Source organism: Athene noctua, chromosome 5, assembly GCF_965140245.1.
Source record: "Athene noctua chromosome 5, bAthNoc1.hap1.1, whole genome shotgun sequence".
Lineage (NCBI taxonomy): Eukaryota > Metazoa > Chordata > Aves > Strigiformes > Strigidae > Athene > Athene noctua.
The window spans coordinates 60,420,776-60,441,999 of NC_134041.1; the positions used below are offsets into that span (position 1 = coordinate 60,420,776).

The following is a 21,224-nucleotide window of genomic DNA, read 5'->3' on the forward strand; positions in this document are numbered from 1 at the left end:
CTGTAAGTTAGCTAATTTATGTTTTAGAATTTATTTAGTTCTTATGGGTTTTTTTGAGGAGAAAATGTTATATTCCACGTCTGATTCTAAGCAAAGAAATAGAAAAAAACCCTCAACTCTGTTACACACAGTCCCAAGGAAACCAGGAAGACAAGATTTGATGGTATAATATATACAGCTGGAGGCAGATCAAAGCAATGCAGGCATTTTTCAACAAGAAAGATGACAACTCTTCTCAAATGAAATTAGGGCTTCTACTTACTCTCTGAACATCTGCATTCAATATCCCAGTTTTTTACCCTCTCAGTAGGACAGATGGTAATGAGGTACTCAATTCCCAATGGCTTTCAAAGAGATTTAGGCACCTGCCTCACATTTGTTCAAGACTTCTTTTTCCATGCTATTGCCAGCTATGACAAACTGCATACAAACCAGGAGAGTCCATTTGCTGCTTTGCTGCCACCTTGCAGTTTGCCCTCGCACAAAATTACTTAACCTTTGTATTCCTCTTTTTAGCCACCCCATTTGCGAAGTAAAAACCCCACCCTATTATTAATATATTTAATACTTTTTGAAATGTTTTGAGCTTGCACTAGAGGTACATTATAAATACTTGCATATCTAAATTACCAACATTCAAAAATAACAGGAAAAATACTCGATGGTGGATTAACTATGTATGATCAATGCCAAATAAAAAAAAAAATCTTACTCTGGTTTTGCTGAGGTCATTTAGTGCTGTACAATTCTCATGAAGTAAATATTTTTGAAAGTGTGGAATGCTCTGAGATTAAGCAATACATTACATTTTTTGATCAAATGCCAGAAGCCATAGGTGAATAGGAAACAGACATCAGTAATTACAGTTTGTACTTCAGCTGTTTCAAAACCCCTTGCTTCAATGAGCAAGTATTAACTGGACAGACACTCCTTCACAAATTAGAGGTTGCAAAGGCTTATTACACACCATATTTATCTTTGAAACTTGTCCAACAGAATTAAACTAAAAAAATAATGATACAGATTATGGTTGCAGGCAAAAAACTATTAAAACTCTAACAACTATATATATGTTATTATCTGTCAAACTGTCCCTGCAGCCACGCTTTGGTTTAGGAGCTCAGGAATGCAGTATTAAGAAATACTAGCAATTGTATTAGTATGGTGGTGTCAAACATCAAACTGCCTGTATTTTATCACACGAATTGATAAACAATTTATTTCTTGATTGTGTAGGCCTTAGAACATAATACAACTGCAAGAATATAAGTCTGAACTACCCTCAAATGGGAGTAGAAATGAGAATGTGTGACACCCACATAAACAACCAGCACACAACGAGCATCCACAGTGCTTAGTGAAACTGCACACAACCATCAACTTGACATGAACCAAATCTACTGCGAAACCAAAAGCAATATAGCCACCCCACTGTGTAACAGTACCCAAGTAATAAATTTAGTTAAGAGGCATTTCTGGCAGTTTGGCACATAACTGAGCTAGCTTTGCTCAGGTGAGGTAGCTCACGATACAACCCTTGTTCAAAAAGAACAATGGGTAATTGGGAGACATTCCCCTTTTCAAAGTGAGGTTTTCTGTTTACTCTGGAGAAGTGCACTTGGGAAGCTACAAGATTTTTCCTCAAATGACTTAAGACTACTCAGGATATCCAAGGCAGTACCATGACTATAGTTGGAAGAAATATGAAAGTGTGGTGGAGAAAAATACTGAGGCAAAACTAGTTCACATATTTATGTTTTTCAAGGTTTCTCAGGGGTAGGAAAGATCTTAGACAAGGCTGCCTTTTGTTGCCCAACTCAAGATATCATCAAATGAGCTCTTAATAAATATTTGGCTTCACAACAGATTTGTACTGAAATTAGTAATTTAAGTACATTCCTCTAGATATGCAATTGCAGTCAGATGAGGAAATAGCACAAACTTTTCACTTGCCACAAGAATTATTACTACATCTCAAATTTAGTTCAGTGTAAGAGATTATATATTTAAGATGATTAAAAAGGTTTTAGTTAACAGACACAAGCTTTTGGATTGTTTTAACACTCTTAAAAAACAGGAAAAGTTAAGTAAAACTGTGTTCTGAGATTTGTTTGACCAAAATTCACAGCACAGAGCAAAACCAAGGAAAAGTGTCAGGAATGCAAGACATGTTAGAATCGGATCCACAATTCAGGAGGATGTTTATTAAAGGTAGAGTTATGTGTTCATTTATTATGTATTTAGATGATATTTCTCTATAAATCTGTATTATGCTAGTTTATTTCCCCTGTTAATCAGGCTTTTTCAAATATGGTATAATTCTGGGAATTAACTAATATTCTAAGCAAATACTTTAGACTGAAATACTTGAAATATAATAATTTAAAAATTCATCACACAAGTAATCCAATGCGAACATTCTACATACTTCCTAAATAGTTACATTATTAACGGCCTAACATAAAACTAATTGGTTATTTTAAGTGAAAAATATTACAGGTGGCTGGGTATGCACTGCTGTGACAAATACAAGGTTGCAAGTTCTCAGACAATAGCTGTTTTTTGACAGTTTGGATTTCTTTTAAAGCACATTTTCATATCAAACAGTACGAATCCTTACAATTAGATCAAGATCTTTATTAGAATAATAAATACTGTTACTGCTAAGAGCAACTATTACAAAAAAACATACAACATCTGTTTAATATACTCTACTTTTAAATGTTTAATGGAATACTGCTGATGTTTTCAGCACAAAATTATCAGTATCATTTTGCTTTTCAGTATATAACAAGCAGAAAGGTCAACTGTATCTAACACTCACCTGCCAGCTGCTTAAAAAAAACAACAGAAATTATGGACAGAGTGCCCTCAAGTTTTGGACAGGAACATTAGGAACCGAGAAAATCTTGATGAAGGTTCACAGTTTAATCTGTTTGTTTATGCAAGCAAACATGCAATTTACTTTTATAATTACTTTACTAAGAGATATCACTTGCTTCCTTCCACACCAAAGTTTCTAAAGCTAATGTAGTTCATAAACCATAGTGTGAGATTTATGATGTTATACTGCAGAAACCTGTTTAGCTTCTGATTTACAATCCTGGCAATTGTATTCAACTCTATCATCATAACTAATTACAGCTAACTGCAGATTACCATATTGCAAACTCTCAACTTTGTGAAAGAAATACGATGTTCTGCTAAAAGAGAAAAAGAATCAAACATCCTGAGGGCTAATGAACAAAAATGCACTATTCCATGTTGGACTGCAAACCTAAACTCTTCAAATTGGTGCCGTAAAACTTCAAATTGCTATTTGTTGGCAAGTTGTTTTAGCCTCAAGTACTTACATAGTAAATCACCATTACACTAATACCATACCTTTGGCCTGAAACATATTAATCTTGGTTAACAATAACTGACATTTACATTACCAATTAAATTCAGGCATTGTGGTGAATAAACATACATGCAAGAGCTTCAGGGAGAAAAGTTACCAGTGTCCTTTTCACTGAACAATTTTGAAGAAACATCGTCAATTCTTCTTATAATCTCGTAACAAACATTCAAATCCTAACTGATCTGTAAAATATTTGACTTGGAGTAAAATCTGCATTTGTTTCTTGGGTGCAGCTAACTGCACGACACATTTTGGATATTTTTCAGGATAGCTATTTTTATACTTTATCTGCTCAAAGAAACTGTGACTTTTAAAACGTGAGTTCCTGGGAAGGAAAGAAAAATGGGACTTAAGTATTCTGAAGATCATGGCACCAAGATATGATGAATATATACCTGATCCTCCCAGGAGGAGGATGGACTTTTTCAGCCAATTTCGGTATTTACTACAATGTCTATAATTACTAAGCCCATAAATGCATGAATAATGATGGTTTTAAACAGGTAGGATGTTTTTGCTTTTGTTTATTGAGTGCCCCCTCAAACATTCAAGCAATCAGAAAAACAGTACTTGCTGCATTGTCTGTATAACCTCAGCAGGAACACATATCCCTCTCCTTACACCCACACATAACTGCAGAGCAGCACACATCTGGACCAAGCATTTTATTCCAACTTTAGAGAGTTCTCTGACAGACCTCAAATGCATTCTGCAATGTATTATCTTAAATTTTTATATTTTGGAGACAAATACTATATTTAACATAGTACTGATGTTTAGGTAGTATTGTTTATAACATAAGATAGCTCCAAAACAAGATACTGCAGTCTAACAGTATTAAGAGAAACACAAGAAATTTCATATGTTGGGTTTTGTTTCGGGTTTTTTTTCTGTTTAGATTTAAGAAGTCATCCACAAAGATTCTTCAGGTAAAAACCAGTATATGAGTCCTGAGGAAAACAGGATGGGTCACATGTATCCCATATTGCTTTTTGTTTCCCATCTTTTCTTGGCTTCAAATCTGAAATAGAGCACAAAAGCCACAGTAGGAATCAAAAGCATATGTATTTCAGGTATTCAACCACACTATTCTTAACAACAACAAAAATAAAAACTTATTTTTAATACTGTAATAAAGACATGAAGGAAACTGCAGCCATATAACCAATACATTAATTGTGGAAAAGCCCCTGTACTTATGTCTGATACACTGCTAAAAAAACCCACAAAAAAAACCCAAAACCCAACAAGGTTAAACTAAACAAATAAGATTAGCACAAGCCCATTTCAACTAAGAAAACATTTAACTGACATTCTATTGCATATACACTTAGTTCCAATGAAACCACAAATATTTAATTCCATACTCAAATGGCTTACCCCCAAGCAAGCTTCTTTTTCTTTCGAGCTTCTTGGGCAGCCTCTGCTTCTTGCTTGGCTTTTACAAAGTTGCGGCAAGCAGCAGCTTTGGCAATTTTCACACCAAGCTAAGACATGAAAAGGAACAAATGAAAACTGAATAGATGCAAATGGCTCATATGAAATTTAAGCCTCACAAATTAGTTGGTCTGATATTGTTTCTCAAAAGTCATTAGATATTAAAATATTAGGCTGATGCTGTACTATTAGATCAGACGAGCACAAGTGTGTCTCTTGAGAGAAATACAAAGGAGTGGGATCCTGGGGCGAGCAATACTTTTCACCAAATCATTCGTTTTCAAGAATAAAACCAAAGGGCAATAGCCCACTAGATCCTTTTGTTTGTCTGTTTTTTAAATATATAGACATACTAATGAAGACTGCATGTAGACATACACACATGCAGTCTTCATTAGTAAGACCACTCTGTGACCTCAGCTGTGCTAACAGAATAGTATCAGGTCTTACCAATACGAAAGCTGCCCAAAAAGAGTTTTATACAGGAATGACTGTTACAACCACACATCTTCCAGCAGTACCAGTAGACATGTTTTAATCAGTCTGTCCAGAAAGTAAACGAGGCAGTGTCCTTACAGTTCATCCGACAGTCTTCACATTACTAGCTTTCAGACTATTAGTGTGATAATATGCATGCATTTCAAATAAGGTCATAATAGGTTGGAGGTGAATACTTTACTTGCATAATGCAGGTGAAAACATTACTTTCATAAACTTACACTGTGATAATTAAGTTCCCTTTAGTGAACATCAATGAGGGAAGAAATAATAAAGCACAAAAGATGGAAGAAGGTATGTAAACTATGAACATATTGTTTTGCTTAATCATCATTTGTAACTTGTTTACTGTAGTTACACTTTGTGATTACTGTCATGACTTGACATTATCTGCACCTAAATTAGGAATTATGGAAAATTTGGTCTCAAAAGTTACTGCTTTTCTCCAAGACAAACAAGCAATGCATTCAGCCAAAACTACTACAAATTGCGACATGGACAAATAGGTTTTCTTCCTATACACTACAAAACCTACTGAAGTTAGCTAACCTGTTTCTGATTGGATATTCTAAATTTCCCAAAATGTCATCAACAAGAGAAGCATAGAAGATCCAAGTGAAAGAACATTCCTGAACATTTTGCTTAAAGTTCCATTATTAACGGCAACAATCTGCAGCATCTATACAGGCAATTCTTATTTACTCCAGGAGATCTTTTATCCAGGTAAGATAAAACTCAAGAATGCAGCTTCAGGTACAGATGCACTGACAACTTCTACAGCTCTCCCACCAAACACCTACCCTGTAGGTAGGTTGAAACCCTGATCATTTTATTAACAAAGCAAAACAAGAGAGCATCACTACAAGCTATACCACCTTACGGTCCTTTCAGGGTTCAAGAATCGAGACAATAGCCTTCCTGCAGAAGGCTTTGAGAGTCTACATGCATGTAGGCAGTAAGCACAACATCAGTTTGTCCTTTGAGACTCTAAAGACCGGCAACACAATCAGGTAAGAGGTAAGCATAATATTTTAAAAGGAAAATGTTCAAAGCAACGTGAAACAAGTTTTTCATCTACTATTTGCACGTGTTATTCATAAGGCCTTAAATACGTAACTATGGAATCATCTTGATGCACAAAATAATTAATGTGACCAGACATTTCAAAACTTTTACATTAACTACATCATTTTTCATGATGTAACGTTATATATAATCAGTAATTCAATGCCAACATCTTAACTGCCAAATCTCAAGTCAAAGACTAGTACATAACATTCTCTTATTTGCATTGTCACTTAATATTTAAGGGCAGCTATTAACTTTAATAAACTTGCAGTATAAGAAACCTTAAGATCACCTAAAACATTCAGAAAATGTTTACTTGTTAATTGAAATAGGACTAATTATTAGCTTAAAAACAGAGCAATCTGATGGCTGAAGCCAGTCACTCAGCAGAACCGTGCCTTTATTTTTGAGCTGTATTTTGCCTCCTAACATACTTGAAAATTAACTCTTACTATGTGATGAATAACAGCATATCCTTAAAATATATTCTAATGGCTGATTGAACACTTACACACAAATATACACAAGTGAGGTCTACACAAGCACTGTAGAAAAATCTTTTGATCTGTATTTTTTGAAAGACAGAATGAGTTCTTCTATCTTTGAAAAGTACAGAAAAAAATGGGATAATAATATCCTCTGTAGGGTATGTGAAAGTAAAAGGAGAAACATTTTGCAGCATTAATGTTATCGTTTCTAGGCTACGGAGTCAAATTTTCAAGACATGAAAACAAATGTGTCACACATAAACAGACATAAACATTTTAGTCGGATTAAACATCTGCTCCCACCCACACCCAGACATACATCCACACACACCCCCCACCCCCAAAGAAATCCTTAAAAGCTTGGTCAATGGGTTTTACATTAAAAAACCATTTCAGGTCATCAGATAACTCAATAAAATACAATCTTAAAAGAAGTAAGAAAGCATGAATAAAAATATATACAACAATTTATTGTGTAGTCAAAGTATCAGCATTTTCCATATAGAACATCCAATATTTTGCTGCATTTTAATTAAGGTGTCTAAACATTATCACAAAGAACTGCAAATTGGTCAGAGCACGCAGTAAGGAAAATTAAGCTCTAAAGGCTTTTTATCACCATATTTCAGGAACCAAGGGTGTAAAATGTTCTAATTTGGGATATATTAAAAGCCATAAAAGGTCTTTCAAAAAGATTAATGGTACTTTGCTTGGATTTAAGATAAGGGCTTTAGCTGGTTGGAAAAGCAGGGCCCTGGCTAGACCCTTGAGGCATTCATCTTTACAGCCACTTGGAAGATTTGTAAAAGCGTCTGCATAACCTCAAGCAAACGCACTGCGACATTTTTTTTTTTTTTAAATTCCTTTCAATTTTACAGGTTTAAAGTGTGTAAATCATATTGGGTAGTAAAGCTGATATAATGGCTCATCCTTGTAACATAATATATATATTTCTAAGACAAACTTAAAAACAACTTCGTCTCTACAGGGCAAAGACCTTTCCATTTTGAAGTTGACCAATAATCATGCCAAGTGTCTTACTGTAGATATTTAATGCAGCATAAATGAAAATTCCTTATCCGTTATTTTTCATAAATTTTCTACTCATCTGAAATTGTTACCTTGTAACAAATTTCTGAAGCTTTGCTTCTTTTTGAACAGTTTCAAGGCATTTATTTAAAAATACCAATTATCATACTTTAACTTTTTATGGAATAACAGGTCTCTATGAAAAATATTTATGCCATTCTCTTTTGTTCTTTAATTAAATGAAAACAGATGTTTTCTGAAGTAAAGCGGAACCATTACTGGAGTACTTAAAGTGTTAAGGTCTTTAATTTTTATATCAGTTTGGTCTACAATTCCTGATTGTCTTTACTCAAGCTCAACATTAATGTCAAGCAAGTTACCTAGGAGACGAAAGAGATCAAAGAGACAAAAAACCCTCAAATGTCTGATTAATCAAGCCTGCAAACAGCTTATTTCTTTTAGCCTGCATGCAAGTATGAAAATGAGATTCTGGGAGCCGTACATTGTGCAGATTTGTTCATTCTTATCAGAACAAAGCCAGCGGCAGCTTATTTCATGGATCATTGGCACTGTCATCAGTGCTACACAGAACGGGTGACAGCTCCTCATTTTGAGGCTTGAACAAAATTAGCAAAAAGTCGGCACAAATTAGCCTCTCATCTTTTTAGTAATATGACATTATTCATTTACTTTTTATCCAATTTTTAATTTTTTCCTTGTCAGCTATCCCTTTCTAGTGTTTCTTGCACAGCATCATAAAACACTTTTAAAACAAGCAAAGAAATGGCTGAAGTTGAAATAGTAAGTAAAGTTCAGGCAGAAGAGTAAACATTTTTATTAAGGTGCAAGAGAATCTACTGTAACTTCCAGAAAACTTCCTTGAAAATCAAAACATTTAACATGAAATATCATACAGCAAAGACGTTTCATTAAGATAGGACTGTGCAATGTAAGTGCTGAATGATACAAGTAATGAGACAGATTCAAGAATTGCTCCAGAAATATTTAGGTATAATATACAAAATGCTAAGTGTACAGAAGCTCTAACAAAACATCTATATTCAAACAGGTCCTGAAATATCCTACGATCATACCAGAGAAGCCAAACAGCCTTTTAATACAGTATTACAGTTTCTCATCAAATATGAATCTAGTTATTTCAGGCTTGCCTTTAGCAATGATTTTCTCCTTTTATGTTATGGAATGTTATCCATTGCTGACGTATATAAAATGTATAAAGCAAACAAGAATACCGAGTAGATTTTGCAGTGAAAATCGTCCCCTTTCAATGATGTGCTCAACTTCCACTGCAAAATACTTTGTAACACCTTTGTTGTATTTTTATGCTGTGTATTACAACATCAAATTATATTTGGATGACACAGTAATGGAGCAAGGACAGAAAACTGTTCTAATATTAAGCTCTTTGCTAGATTTAAACATTTAAATGCAAGTAACTTCTTCCATTCATGAGAAAACACAGCATTAAAAAATTAACTATAAGCTGTTAGATGCTTTACACAGCCCCCTTATAAGAAAGGCAGTTTTAAAAAAAAGAACTGTAGTACTGTTTTCAGCAATTTCTTTATCTCTGTTCTTCTAAGTAAGAAAGCTTATTAACAAGCTTTGAACTTAAAATCACATTTACAATAATGTGCCATCAACAGTTTTATAAGCTAATTAGAAAAAAAGATTAATTAATGACTGGCTGCTAATAAAATGGCAATCATGAAGAAAGAAACCAAGGGTGCTAAGCTTCAACTACCACCAATTAAGAGCTAATTACAAACAAATTATATATGTGTTTTGCTGTGGGCTTTAATTTACTAAAATGGTTTTAATTAAAAGAGAAAACATGCTGATTAATTGAACTGTAGAAAAAATCTACAGTATAAACTGTGCTTTGTCTGTCTCTTTAATTAGACTTGTAACATCTGAAATCTTTTTTTAAGGTTTGTTAAGGAAAAGATATACATAATTAAGGGAGCGTAAGAATGTAATTCTAGGTGATAACCCTGCCATGTTCCAAAGGTTAAAAGAAAACAACCTCAGTGAAGAGAGATATTTGGAAGCACCTCTGCTAAGTTAGTGTTAGAAAGAAAATCCTTCAGAGATAAAAAAGAAACTCTTATTTTTTTATTCCCTGGGTCCTTCAACGGGCAAGACTTCCAAGTTAATAGGTGCTTGATTACATTTTTTATAAAAATGCATCGATGTCCTCAGGTACCTAAAAGCACTATGATAAATTGTGGACATTGCCAAGAATTTAGAAATTTTTATCAATAGAAGAGCACCAAGCATCTGAAACTGTAATGTGTGCATGACCTCATGATCAATCATATCGTACCCAGATTTTCAAATGGAAAACAGCTTCCAGAATGGTTCTCAACAGTTATGACATACAACATGCTCCTGTACTTCCCATTCTAAATTATATGACTAGTAGTTATTTACAGACAACAGATACTAATGTGATCATAAGAAAATGGTCAAAACTGATCAACAAATTTTGAAGACAACAGCAGGAGTGATCTTGCTGTAATATGAGAATGATACCCCAGTGAACAGCCAATTAATTTTGCCAATTATGATGCAGATCTTTCATTTAGGCTTGATTACAATAACACAGTCTCCCTATAAATTGCAGATTCTAAAAAATCTTTCACCAAAATGCCAGAAACCACTAAGCTAAGCACTTAGAACAGTGCTGTCAAAAAGACACTGCTATTTAGAGACTGACAACTACTCCAGTAATTTAGCACACTAAATTACAAACTATTTTAAAAGTTCCTTTTGACAGGTAAGTCTAATATGGTCAAGATTATTTTATCATGTTACAGTCCTCAGGCTAATGCGCTCTTAGACAATGTGGCACCTACCTACCAGGCAGTTTTCACAAAAACTACAAGCAAATGCAAAGTTTGAGGTTTAGCCAGATTAGCTCTCAGAATATTAGAGCCATAAGAAATCTTCATTCTGCTTATTGAGACACTGCATGATGACTTGAGTACAAAAGCAGTTCAAAAAATTCTTTCTCCAAGTGAAAAAATGCTTGGAAAACATTTTCAGGTTTATATATTAGGGGTAGGGAGGGAATCTTAAAATTATTTCATTAAATTAGGAAAGGAACTTTTACAAGTATCACTCCAAATTGAAACTGATGTAAAGTGAAATTACCAGATACCTCCACATACCATCCTTACTCAAAAGGATAAACACCTCCAAATATGCAGTCAGAGTGCTCCAATGTATCAATATTTATTCTTCAAAAAAACAAGGCAGATTCCCAAACACAGTAGGAACAAGTATATTATGCCAAAAAGGTTTCTGAAAAGCATTAGAAAAGTTGACATCATTTCAAGCCTCTGTTCCCAGCTACATTTTCAAGTACCTGCTACCATTAAATCTCAACTACCCTATCCCAGAGCATCATCAAGAAAACCATTTTATCTCAGCCCAGCTAAACGTCCACATAAACCTCATTCTCTTCAACTTTCATTCTAAGAGGTTCAGAATTTTTGGTGAAACTCCCACATTAATACTAACACTTCTATTGGCATCTCTCAAGTTAAACAAATGATCATTAAATACAGTGTTCAACAATAGTTTTAGGTATGCCATTCTGCAGTCGAAAAGCAGAACTTTAAAACATGAAGGACTCTCTGCCAATGCTGAAAGCCTGGAATATTATAACAAAAGACAGCAACTGGATTACAATACTAAACCTTAATTGTGTATATTATACCCTGCACACCGAAGTGAATTGCTAGTTATTTAACACTAAGTAGTACTATGTTTTAAGTACCAAAGAAATAATTCAGTCAGTGTATTTAAAAATACAGTGATTTAAGATTAAGCAGTATGACCCACCTGCACTGTGTTGATGCTCAACACAAACTTTGGAGTGCTGATCCGACATACTGTAACTGCACTGAGCTGCTCAAACTAGATGAGGTTCTAGAGGTAGTCTAGCTAAAGAAGTACTTACTGATGGCCTAAATTATGCTATACATCATGCAGACATGCCCATATTATTTCAGGAAGAATTTCAGTCATATATAAAACAATGCAATCAAGAATTTCAGGCTCTCTGGAACTCAGTGAAGTAGAACACCCCACAAGAGAACATACTGTGGGGACGGGCAAGGATGCCACAGTTGGAGACCCGCTACCCTGACAACTCCCAAACTAACTGCAAATCACTTTTCTAGCCCACAAACTAGGATGACAGCAGGAGGCAGGTGGTAATACTTTGTAGTGAGGTTTGCCAACAGATTAGACTGAGTATCATCATCACAAATACAACTCTTTATTAACAGAAATGCAACTGCCAATAAAAAAGGGGTAACACGTTTTTACTAGTCTCAAAAGCTACATAAGAATCCACACATGCAGCCACTACTTAAGTACAGAGCCTTGTGCATAAGGTATCCCCAGTTCCAACTCTCAGTCTAGAATCTTAAATGCTATTAACAAGTTTTTGTTTCAAAAATCAGCATTTGTGCATATTCAAAACAGGAGAAAGCAACAAATAATATACTGCTCCAAGCCTCATTTTAGGGCAGTACAGCAGCATTTTCCATAAAGAACCTGCAACAAGTACCACATGGAAACGAGAAGACTCAAAGCCTTAAAGCAGTAGCATTTAGGTTGTTAGGATGTAAATTGAAGTGATCCACTCATAGCTGCTAGATTATGCATATTGCCTAAATCATCACCGATTTTAAAGGAATCTGATTTTAAAAAGCCTTTTCTCACTGTGTCATAATGATAGCATATTGACAGCATTATTTTGGCATTCCTTTGCTTTTTAGGACATGTTTTTACTGCCTATTCTCATCATCTGTTTATTTTTGGCTTCATTTTTCTAAATACTGAAGCTGCCCTATCAGTTTCACAGGCTTATAAATGTTATACATCAAAAATTAGTTTCACTTATTAAGGCAGGAAACAGCTTTAAGAACTCTGGGATCTGTGCCTCAAAGCAAAAGCTTTATCAGCAGGTTCCAGTCACTGCTTCTTGCAAAAGAAAATGGTGCCGATTAAACCCCCATACACCTGATTTCAAAAAGAACACCTACCCACTGAACATTTTTCACATGGCTGCAAGGAGAGCTGTACCCCAAACAGAAGGCAGCTGTTTCTCATATACTCCCTGCCCCCAACCCTGCAACACTGCTCAAGAAAAATGAAAACTATACATAAAAAGATGAAGTTGAGATAAAAGAACAATAATTCATCCACTTATTTCTCTAGACTTCAGAAGTGGCGTACTTCAGTACAGTCATAGTATATAGTTCCATGCCTGACTCCCTCACAGTGTTGTGTTGCATTTGGAAGTTAGAGGGATACAGATAGCCACATCTTAGAAGGGAGTTAATTTTTAAAGTATTATGTTAAATCAGCTTTAAAAGGGACATTTCTTTATATTGCAAAGAGAAGGAAAGTAGCAATGGAATCAATACTATACAATATAAAACCAGTATTTTATTAATTGTACTTGTACACAAAACTGATTTTTTAATCAACCTCTTCCATAATCAAATCCTTTTATAAAGTTCTTCACTAAATCAGAATTAGTCACCATCAGAATGATTTCCTTAAGTATTTTAAAAAATCCACTAAAAACACCCCAGCTTCTTAAAATCAAATAAAAACGAATCTCGCAGAGGGTTATGCAGCACATCTTTAACAACAGTAGAGAACCCCAGTGAATTCACATGGATTCTGCCTCGACAGAACTCATGAGATCAAGCCAGAGTCATTTGAGTTTTTCTTCTTTCAACATACTATTTATTCAGATAAACCCACTTAACCAAAACCAAGTCAAAGCTGTGAATACTAATAATGTTTCAAGCATTTTGTTTTCAGAATTACAACATGCTAATATTTGAAAGTCAACAATTTGGAGCTAATGTTCCACAAATAATAATACATTGCTGTAGCACCTGGGATATGCTAGATGTTGTACAATCCCATGGCTACTGAAATCAGATAACAGTTTATCATAAATATTACAAAACCTTAAAACTTCCCACATTAATTTGTTTTTATAGTCAAACAATTTGCACTAGAACCTCAGTATGTTTTATTGATTATGATATTCTAACCACTTTAGAGTAGATGGGATAATGACATTTGTGAAGGAGAACAGCAAGTGTTTTTCACGTTGTACACATGAAAGGGAATAGAACAGCGTCACAGTGAGAAGCTGGTCAGACTTCAAGGGGACATTAGGACACACTCCTATCACTGTCAGTAGCTGTTACCTTTGCCGACTGAAGTTTTGTGATCACTGGTGAAAAGGCAGGTAAGGGTCTAGTCCTTAGAAACTGCCCCGAGTGACTAAATGTAGGAGTTTAATGATTGTGTAAGAACAGGCACTTGAGGAACAGGTAGTTTTACCTAACCTTAAGAGAGTCTCAGGAACTGTATATCCCATTTCAAAAGCCATCTGCTTTTAAAACCATCACAGTATTTAATTACATTGCATTAAACAGATTTAAATCTGCAATTTTACATTAAAGATCAGCTTGAAACCCTGTACTTTGTAAACATTTGAAATATTTGTATGAGAATGAGAAGTATTTGGAATTTGTCTGTCTTAATGCTTGCTAATACCTTTGAATTTTGTCATATATACAGTAGAAAATTCCCATTAACTCTGTGTAGAAGAGTATGCAAGATAGACAAATTAAAACAAAAAATATGTAATTAATTTCTAATAATTTTAGAAAATTTATAATTATATAAATCAGATCACTTAAAAATTATAACTTCTCCACTCACAAATAGTACTTATCTAGTTATATTTTTATCTGTCTTCATAACTATTCAGACTTTTTATCCTACTTTTCTTCCTTTGCATTTTCTCCCACGCACAAACAGCAGCGGGCACAACAGCTTTCATGGATTTCAATTACATACTTCAGCTGCTACCACCTACCACACATGCACCAATTTAACTATTTCTTATATGAAACTGCAGTTACCAGAGGTACCTGGTAGATTCCTCACCAGTTTAAGTACTCACTCAGCACTACACACAAATTTAAAGGGTCTACTTTTTGTAGCAAAGAGCAGCATAGCCTTCATAAAATTAGTCATATACACCAACTAACAAGACATCTTTGAAAAAAAAAAAGGGGGGGGACTTTCTCTCACCTGGATTTTTTTTTTTATATGCATTTATATACTAAAAATGATGACAAGGAGAAAAAAAAATCCATTTATTTTATAAACATCTTTTTAAGGCTACAGCAATCTTTCACATGCATCTACTCCCATTGTTCTTCAGAATTCTTCCAGCTATCAACTCCCGATCACATGAATAAACAGTAAAAAAGCACTGACACACAAGTCTGAGTATGCCTGTCCTTATTTGGGCATGTTCTAAACTTGCTAAATCTCTACCTTTCTTCAGGCCTCCCAAGCTTTATTGGGGAGGGAATTCAAAGACAAATCTGAGGCACAAGGAACTCACAGGAAGGGAACATCCTACTCTTGTTCTCTTGGCTTGAGACGTGCAGGAAAATCAAAAGCTCAACAAAGATGAGTAGTTACTGACTCATCTGACTTGTGGAGTTGGCAGGAAGGCTTTAAAACAAGGTTATTTGGGATCATTCATAGCTGTATTCTCAATTCTTATACATAGCTTCAGCTGTCCAAGCATTATTAGATCAGCAACAAAATACTTCAATCACTGACAGAAATCAGCTTAGGAAACAGGAAAGATGCCCCAAACTATCTTCAATGTTATTTTAGTTATTACACCTTTTGTACAGATATACAAAACTACATGTTTCCTAAGAGCTTTTGTTAATAGTCCACTTACCTCACGAATGGCTAATCTATCACTCAGCTCCTCAGCCTTATCAATGTCACCTTCAGCCACAGACTTCTCTATGCTAAGTTCAAGGCCAGACTATAGAAAAAGAAAAGCAAGTATCTTTAGGACAAAAAGAAATAATACCTTTAAAGAGAGCATCTCCTTTCTAAAAATATTTCTTTCACAAAATTATTTATTTTAAGACACTGCATAAACCTGCAATTTTTATGTAACACAAATCACTTTGTCTATGTATTGTAATGGACAGTATAATTAAGAATTCACTGAAAGGCTGCCTGAGCACAAATCATTGCATTAGTTCCACCTTATGTGCAGGATAATACTGTAGGTTAAAAAAATTACACGGACTAGTTTATGCCTGTCACAATAAAATTTCATCTGAAGATCTGGCTTATCTCTTCCATCCCTGGAGCTTTCTAAACAAAATGTGAAATATATGTGTCAGGTAACATGAAGAATGGCAATTACCACTGTATCATTACAGTTCTAAGATCTTATCTTTATCCAAAAACTGAGTTCTGGCATGGTGCCACTCCACTGTGCTAATAAATTAAAAATTCTAGCAGTCTTATAGAAAACAATGAAAAAGGTTCAGAATTTAACCTCTGAAAATAACCTTTATGATCAACATAACTTGTTTAACAAGAAAGTTTACAAATAATATAACAATAAAAAGTAAATATTTACTGGAAGTTACAGTTTGAAACTCCTCAAAGAATACAGAAGGGTAGCATAGCAGTAGGTACTGACTTCACAAAAAAACTCACTCATAACAAAAGAATTTACAGCCTCACTGGTTTTAAATATTAGTGGTGCTAATGAAAACACATTTGACAGTTTCATAATGTACTTTTTCAAGATAAAGGCAAAAAAGCAAACAAAAAGAAAAAGCAATCTGCAAATACTGAACTTGAATTATTCAGGTGGAAGTTGGGAAAAAATAAAATACGGAGTACACAATTAGAAGTTGTGGAGATAGCCAATTATTAGATGTCTTTTCTGAAATTAATGAGACATACATTCCACTAATGATAAAATCTCTGAACTTATATGGACAGCATCTGCATTTTAAGACTTCGGGCCTCATTCCAGATCTACCCTGATCAGTTTAATGACAACTAAATACCCACCAAAAGAACTCAGACAGAACCAACAGCGTCTCATTACCTGCATGCAGAAACTTACTTCAGGCAAATGAAAAATACAAACTTTATCATAAAGGAGGCTAACTGAACACTTGACATCATAGAACTTACACAGGTCTTTACTAGAGAAGCAGAGCAAACAGTGCTATGCTAGTCTCAATATAATGAGTTTCCTAACTTACCCATCATCTCGTACCAGTTATTCCAAATATGACTAGTTACACAATAATATTTATGAATAGAATGTATTATAAACCCAACAAAACTGTATGGCAGGTTTGGCCCTCTAATGCCTACAGCCACTAGTGTTCACTAAGGGACTTACTTGACACATTTTTAAGTTAAAACATGACTAAAAAAAACCCCCAAAAAAGTCAAAACAACACATATGAAGTCTTGGTCTCTCATGATAACAGAAAACAAAGTTAGACAGGAAACAAGCACAGGTACTGTCTCAGAAGAAAGCACAGCAACCTTTCAATCCAAATACAGTTCATGTGATATCTAAAAAGCAATTAAAGATGTGTACTAAATTATCCTTCCTCACAGTGACTCAACCATTTACTCACTTTCAAATAATCTCAGTTTTATTCTTATCTCAGTTAAGGCCGAGTTCTTTTACTGCCAAGTACAAGCTGACATGGCTTTTGCATCAACAGTCACCTTTTGTGGAGCCTTGCTATCCACAGGTGATTCAAATCTATCATTGATTCCAAAGTATTGTGTAAGTTCTTTCCATTTCTCTTCATTTGCCAACTGTTGACTACTAAAAGAAAAAAACAACACAGAGTCATTAATATAACCAGATCCCTTTCCACAACTTGTAATATTCTTTCCAATGGTAAAATAAATTTTTCCATCTGGTAGTCATGCTCTTTTCACCCATTCACATGTTTTAATGGAAGTGAAATTAAGTTATTCCTTCCCCTCTGCAAGTGTAATGCCACAATCTCGGAAGCAAGTTTGTACGCAACTCCACGCAAAATATCATTAAGAGTAACATGAAGTCCATGTTAAGTTACATTAAATAATACATTTGTGTTCTTTTTAAAAAACAAGCAATAAACTCCATCAATCACTGGAATCAAATTCAGCCTGCCCTGACAGAGACACTGAACAACTTCAGCAGACTTCTCACACGATGTTCAAAGCTAGGCTTTGGCCACGCATGCGGTCAAATTTTTTTACAAGTTTTGGCTGATATTAAAACCAGACATCAAATAATCACATTGACCTGGTTATACCTCTTAGTCACTTCATCGTTCTTTTTCCGTTTTTCTATAAGAAAAAAGAAAAAAAATCCAACATTACAGAGTAATACCCTACAGCACCCAAGGAAGTTAACAGAACTAACAGGTCACATTTCCTTTAAAAGACTGACACACTAAGAGTTTTACTCAATGATCATGTGGATTTAAACCACTTAGCTGTAAGACTTTTCATACGAAGTACCTCCTACGGTATCTGTGAAGTTCTAAGCAGAGTCCACAAAAGTATGCTTTACAGAATTACTGAAATACACTTCATCATTATAAACCAGTGCTAACTGAATAAATTCTACCTCCTTTCCAAAAAGAGGACAAATGTACTACTTGAACTTTAAGTAGCAATTTACAACCTAATTCTGCAAGTGGAAAACAACACTTTTCCACACAAGTGGAATACAGTGAAAAAAGAAAACCCTAGACAATAGCTAGAATACATATACCCAGGCATTCAATTCTTGGTGAAAAAAAAAAACCAACCCAAAACCAATAAAAAACCCTACCAACCAGAAATTCCCATTTTCAATGTATTTGACACTACTTCCATTTTGAGAAAAGAAACTCTATAATTATATAAAAAAACCTTTTCTGTGGCGCTTTCTTTTTCGGCTTTTATTTTCCTGATGTGCTTGGGTCCTCATTTCATGGTTTTTCTTCTGAAGCTCCAGAAATTTCTACAAGATTAAGAAAAGGCAAATCAGTATTTTTTAATTTTTTTCCTATTATTTTTTAAAAATGTCCATAACATGCTGAGTAACACCGTCTTTATTATCCACACTACGTTGTTATATCTATTACATTAATATTTATGCATTGAGAACATCCAGCTCTTGATGGTGTCAAACTGGAAAGAGCTCTAATCTTTCATCACCTCTCTCTGACTTTCTGCCCTCCCTAAATCCCAGGGCTATTCAAACCCGACAGTTTTCTCATGGGACACTACACTGAATACACTTAACATTGGCTGTGCACTCCTGAGCTATGCAATGTACCGTTATTGTCTAGCTGGTAGTTTTTAATACAGGTATTACTGACAGCATCATCCTTGCACAGCAGGCTACCAGCACAGATAGAGGATGGAGGAGAATAACTAGTTTTTGCCAATTCTAATTTTCGCTCAAAAGCCTAAAACAGATTGCTTTTTTTTTTTTCAGTCCTTAAACGCAACAAGAAAGAGATTATAAGCAATTACAAGTCTGAGTGCCTGCAACTAACCCCTACAGAAAGCAGAAGGGTACACCTCTACGTCACAGAGGCATCACCAGTACAGTGGCTGATATACTTCAGAGTAAATCCTTATCAGTCAGAAAGCAGTTACAAAGAAGCTCAGAGCCCACACGCTACCAAAAACGCAAGTCTTTAGGCAACTGTATAGTTACCCAAACATTTCCCTGCTGTGCTTTCAGTCACCACTGCACTAGTGGGAAAAAAAAGGGTTACACTCACTTATCTAAATTCCTGTTCACCCTACTTGAAACAATCTAAGGTATATTACATGACTGTACTTTGATCATATTTTACTTCATTTCACATTTGCATTTTAACATTCAACAGTGAGTTATTTTAATTTAAAAATTAGCTGTTTGACTTTGAGTAAGTTGCATTCCTGCTCTGGACGTTTGTAGACGTGTAACAATACTCACATTCCACATAGTTAAAGAAATCCCAGAAGGGCACGTTTGAGATGCGTTCTCTCCATCTGTCCCTGGTACCACAATGGGTTCACTGATGACATTACTTTCAGGTCCATTCTCTCGGAATTCAGAAAGCTGAACTCTTCCAGTATCTTCTTTTGCATCTTCCTTTGAAAAGGAACCATGCGATTCATCTCCATCATCAGAACTTAAATCAACATCACTTTCATTCAGCCCCGGAGGTAACAGTCCACTCCACATCTTCCAGTTTAAACGAGCCCAAGGTACTTCAAGCCGCTGAGAAGACACCGCAGTTATGTGAGTTTAGTCATTCTGGAATAACAAAACCATAACTAAACTGCAGAAGAGAGAAGCAGAAATACCAAAACACATCATGAGGAATACTTTAATTTCTCTTGAGAGAAGCAACTACCATTAGATGTTTTAGACAAGCATATTATAAAGCTTCTAATACTCACAATTTCAGAGAGAAATAGATTTCAGTACACAGGTTGAAGCTATTCTCTTTTTTTTTTTCCTTTGTTCTTTAAAGTTTTGTCACTTCGCAGTTGTTTACAGCTGCCTTCAGTTTAAGGGCGATGCTGCAGCCTCTCTCCCCGGGCAGCGGGGGAGCACGTCCTCCAGCCAACCCCCCCCGGCCATCCCTTCCCAGGGCGCCGCAACCGCCTCCCCTCGCCGCCTCCCGCCTGCCCGGCAAGGCCGCTACGGGCGAGCCCCTGCGGCGCCGGCGGGGAGAGCGGAGCGCAGAGGCGGCGGGGGGAAGGCGGAGGCCGGGGAGCGAGGGCAGCCCGCTCCGGGCGGAGCGAAACGCCTCCCCGAGCCAGGGTGGGCGATCGCAGACGGCGCCCGCCACCCCGCAAGCCCGACGGCTCTGCCGAGCAGCCCACACAACCCCCAGCGCCGCCATCCCCCCCGGGCCGTGTTTACCTGGCCGCCATCTTGGCACCGGCGGAACACCCCGCCTGCCGATTGGGCTCTGCCCCGCAGCCAATAAACGGGCGCCTTGCTGCCTTGGGCCCGCCTCCTTGGTCTCCATGACAACTAGGCAGGGCGAGGCGGGAGCGGCCTGGGCCGGGGCCGAGGGTCGGGGCGCGGCGTCTGCTCGGACCCCGGCCCATCACCCCAGGGGAGGGGGTGCTGCCTCCCCGGGCAGGCCCTTCTGCCCTGCGGCCTGTGGGCGCACAGACCCCTCCCCTCAGCGAGGTCGCTCTGGGGAAACGGAGCCAATTCCTCGCATGCAGGAGGGCTCCAGAAGGCTCTGACAGCCCAAGCGAGTGAGGCGGTTTTGTCAGAACAGCAGTGCTCTGGAAGAAAGACAGGTGACAAGTTTTACAGCAATCCTAGTTGCCATAAAGAAGTACAGCGTCTGTTCCAAAAGTAAACCTTG

General features: G+C 36.2%; 1 protein-coding gene across 1 annotated transcript; it reads right to left on the bottom strand.

Annotated features, from left to right (window-relative positions):
- Positions 1-2,616: 2,616 nt before the first annotated feature.
- Positions 2,617-20,798, bottom strand: FAM204A (family with sequence similarity 204 member A). Its single transcript, XM_074907821.1, has 8 exons — positions 20,765-20,798; positions 19,826-20,174; positions 18,766-18,856; positions 18,162-18,195; positions 17,581-17,683; positions 15,758-15,847; positions 4,784-4,890; positions 2,617-4,424 (listed from the first exon to the last, which is right to left on the bottom strand). The coding sequence occupies exons 2-8, from the start codon at positions 20,075-20,077 to the stop codon at positions 4,373-4,375; spliced, it is 729 nt and encodes a 242-aa protein (XP_074763922.1). The 5' UTR covers positions 20,078-20,174; positions 20,765-20,798; the 3' UTR covers positions 2,617-4,372.
- Between the last annotated feature and the right edge of the window lie 426 nt (positions 20,799-21,224).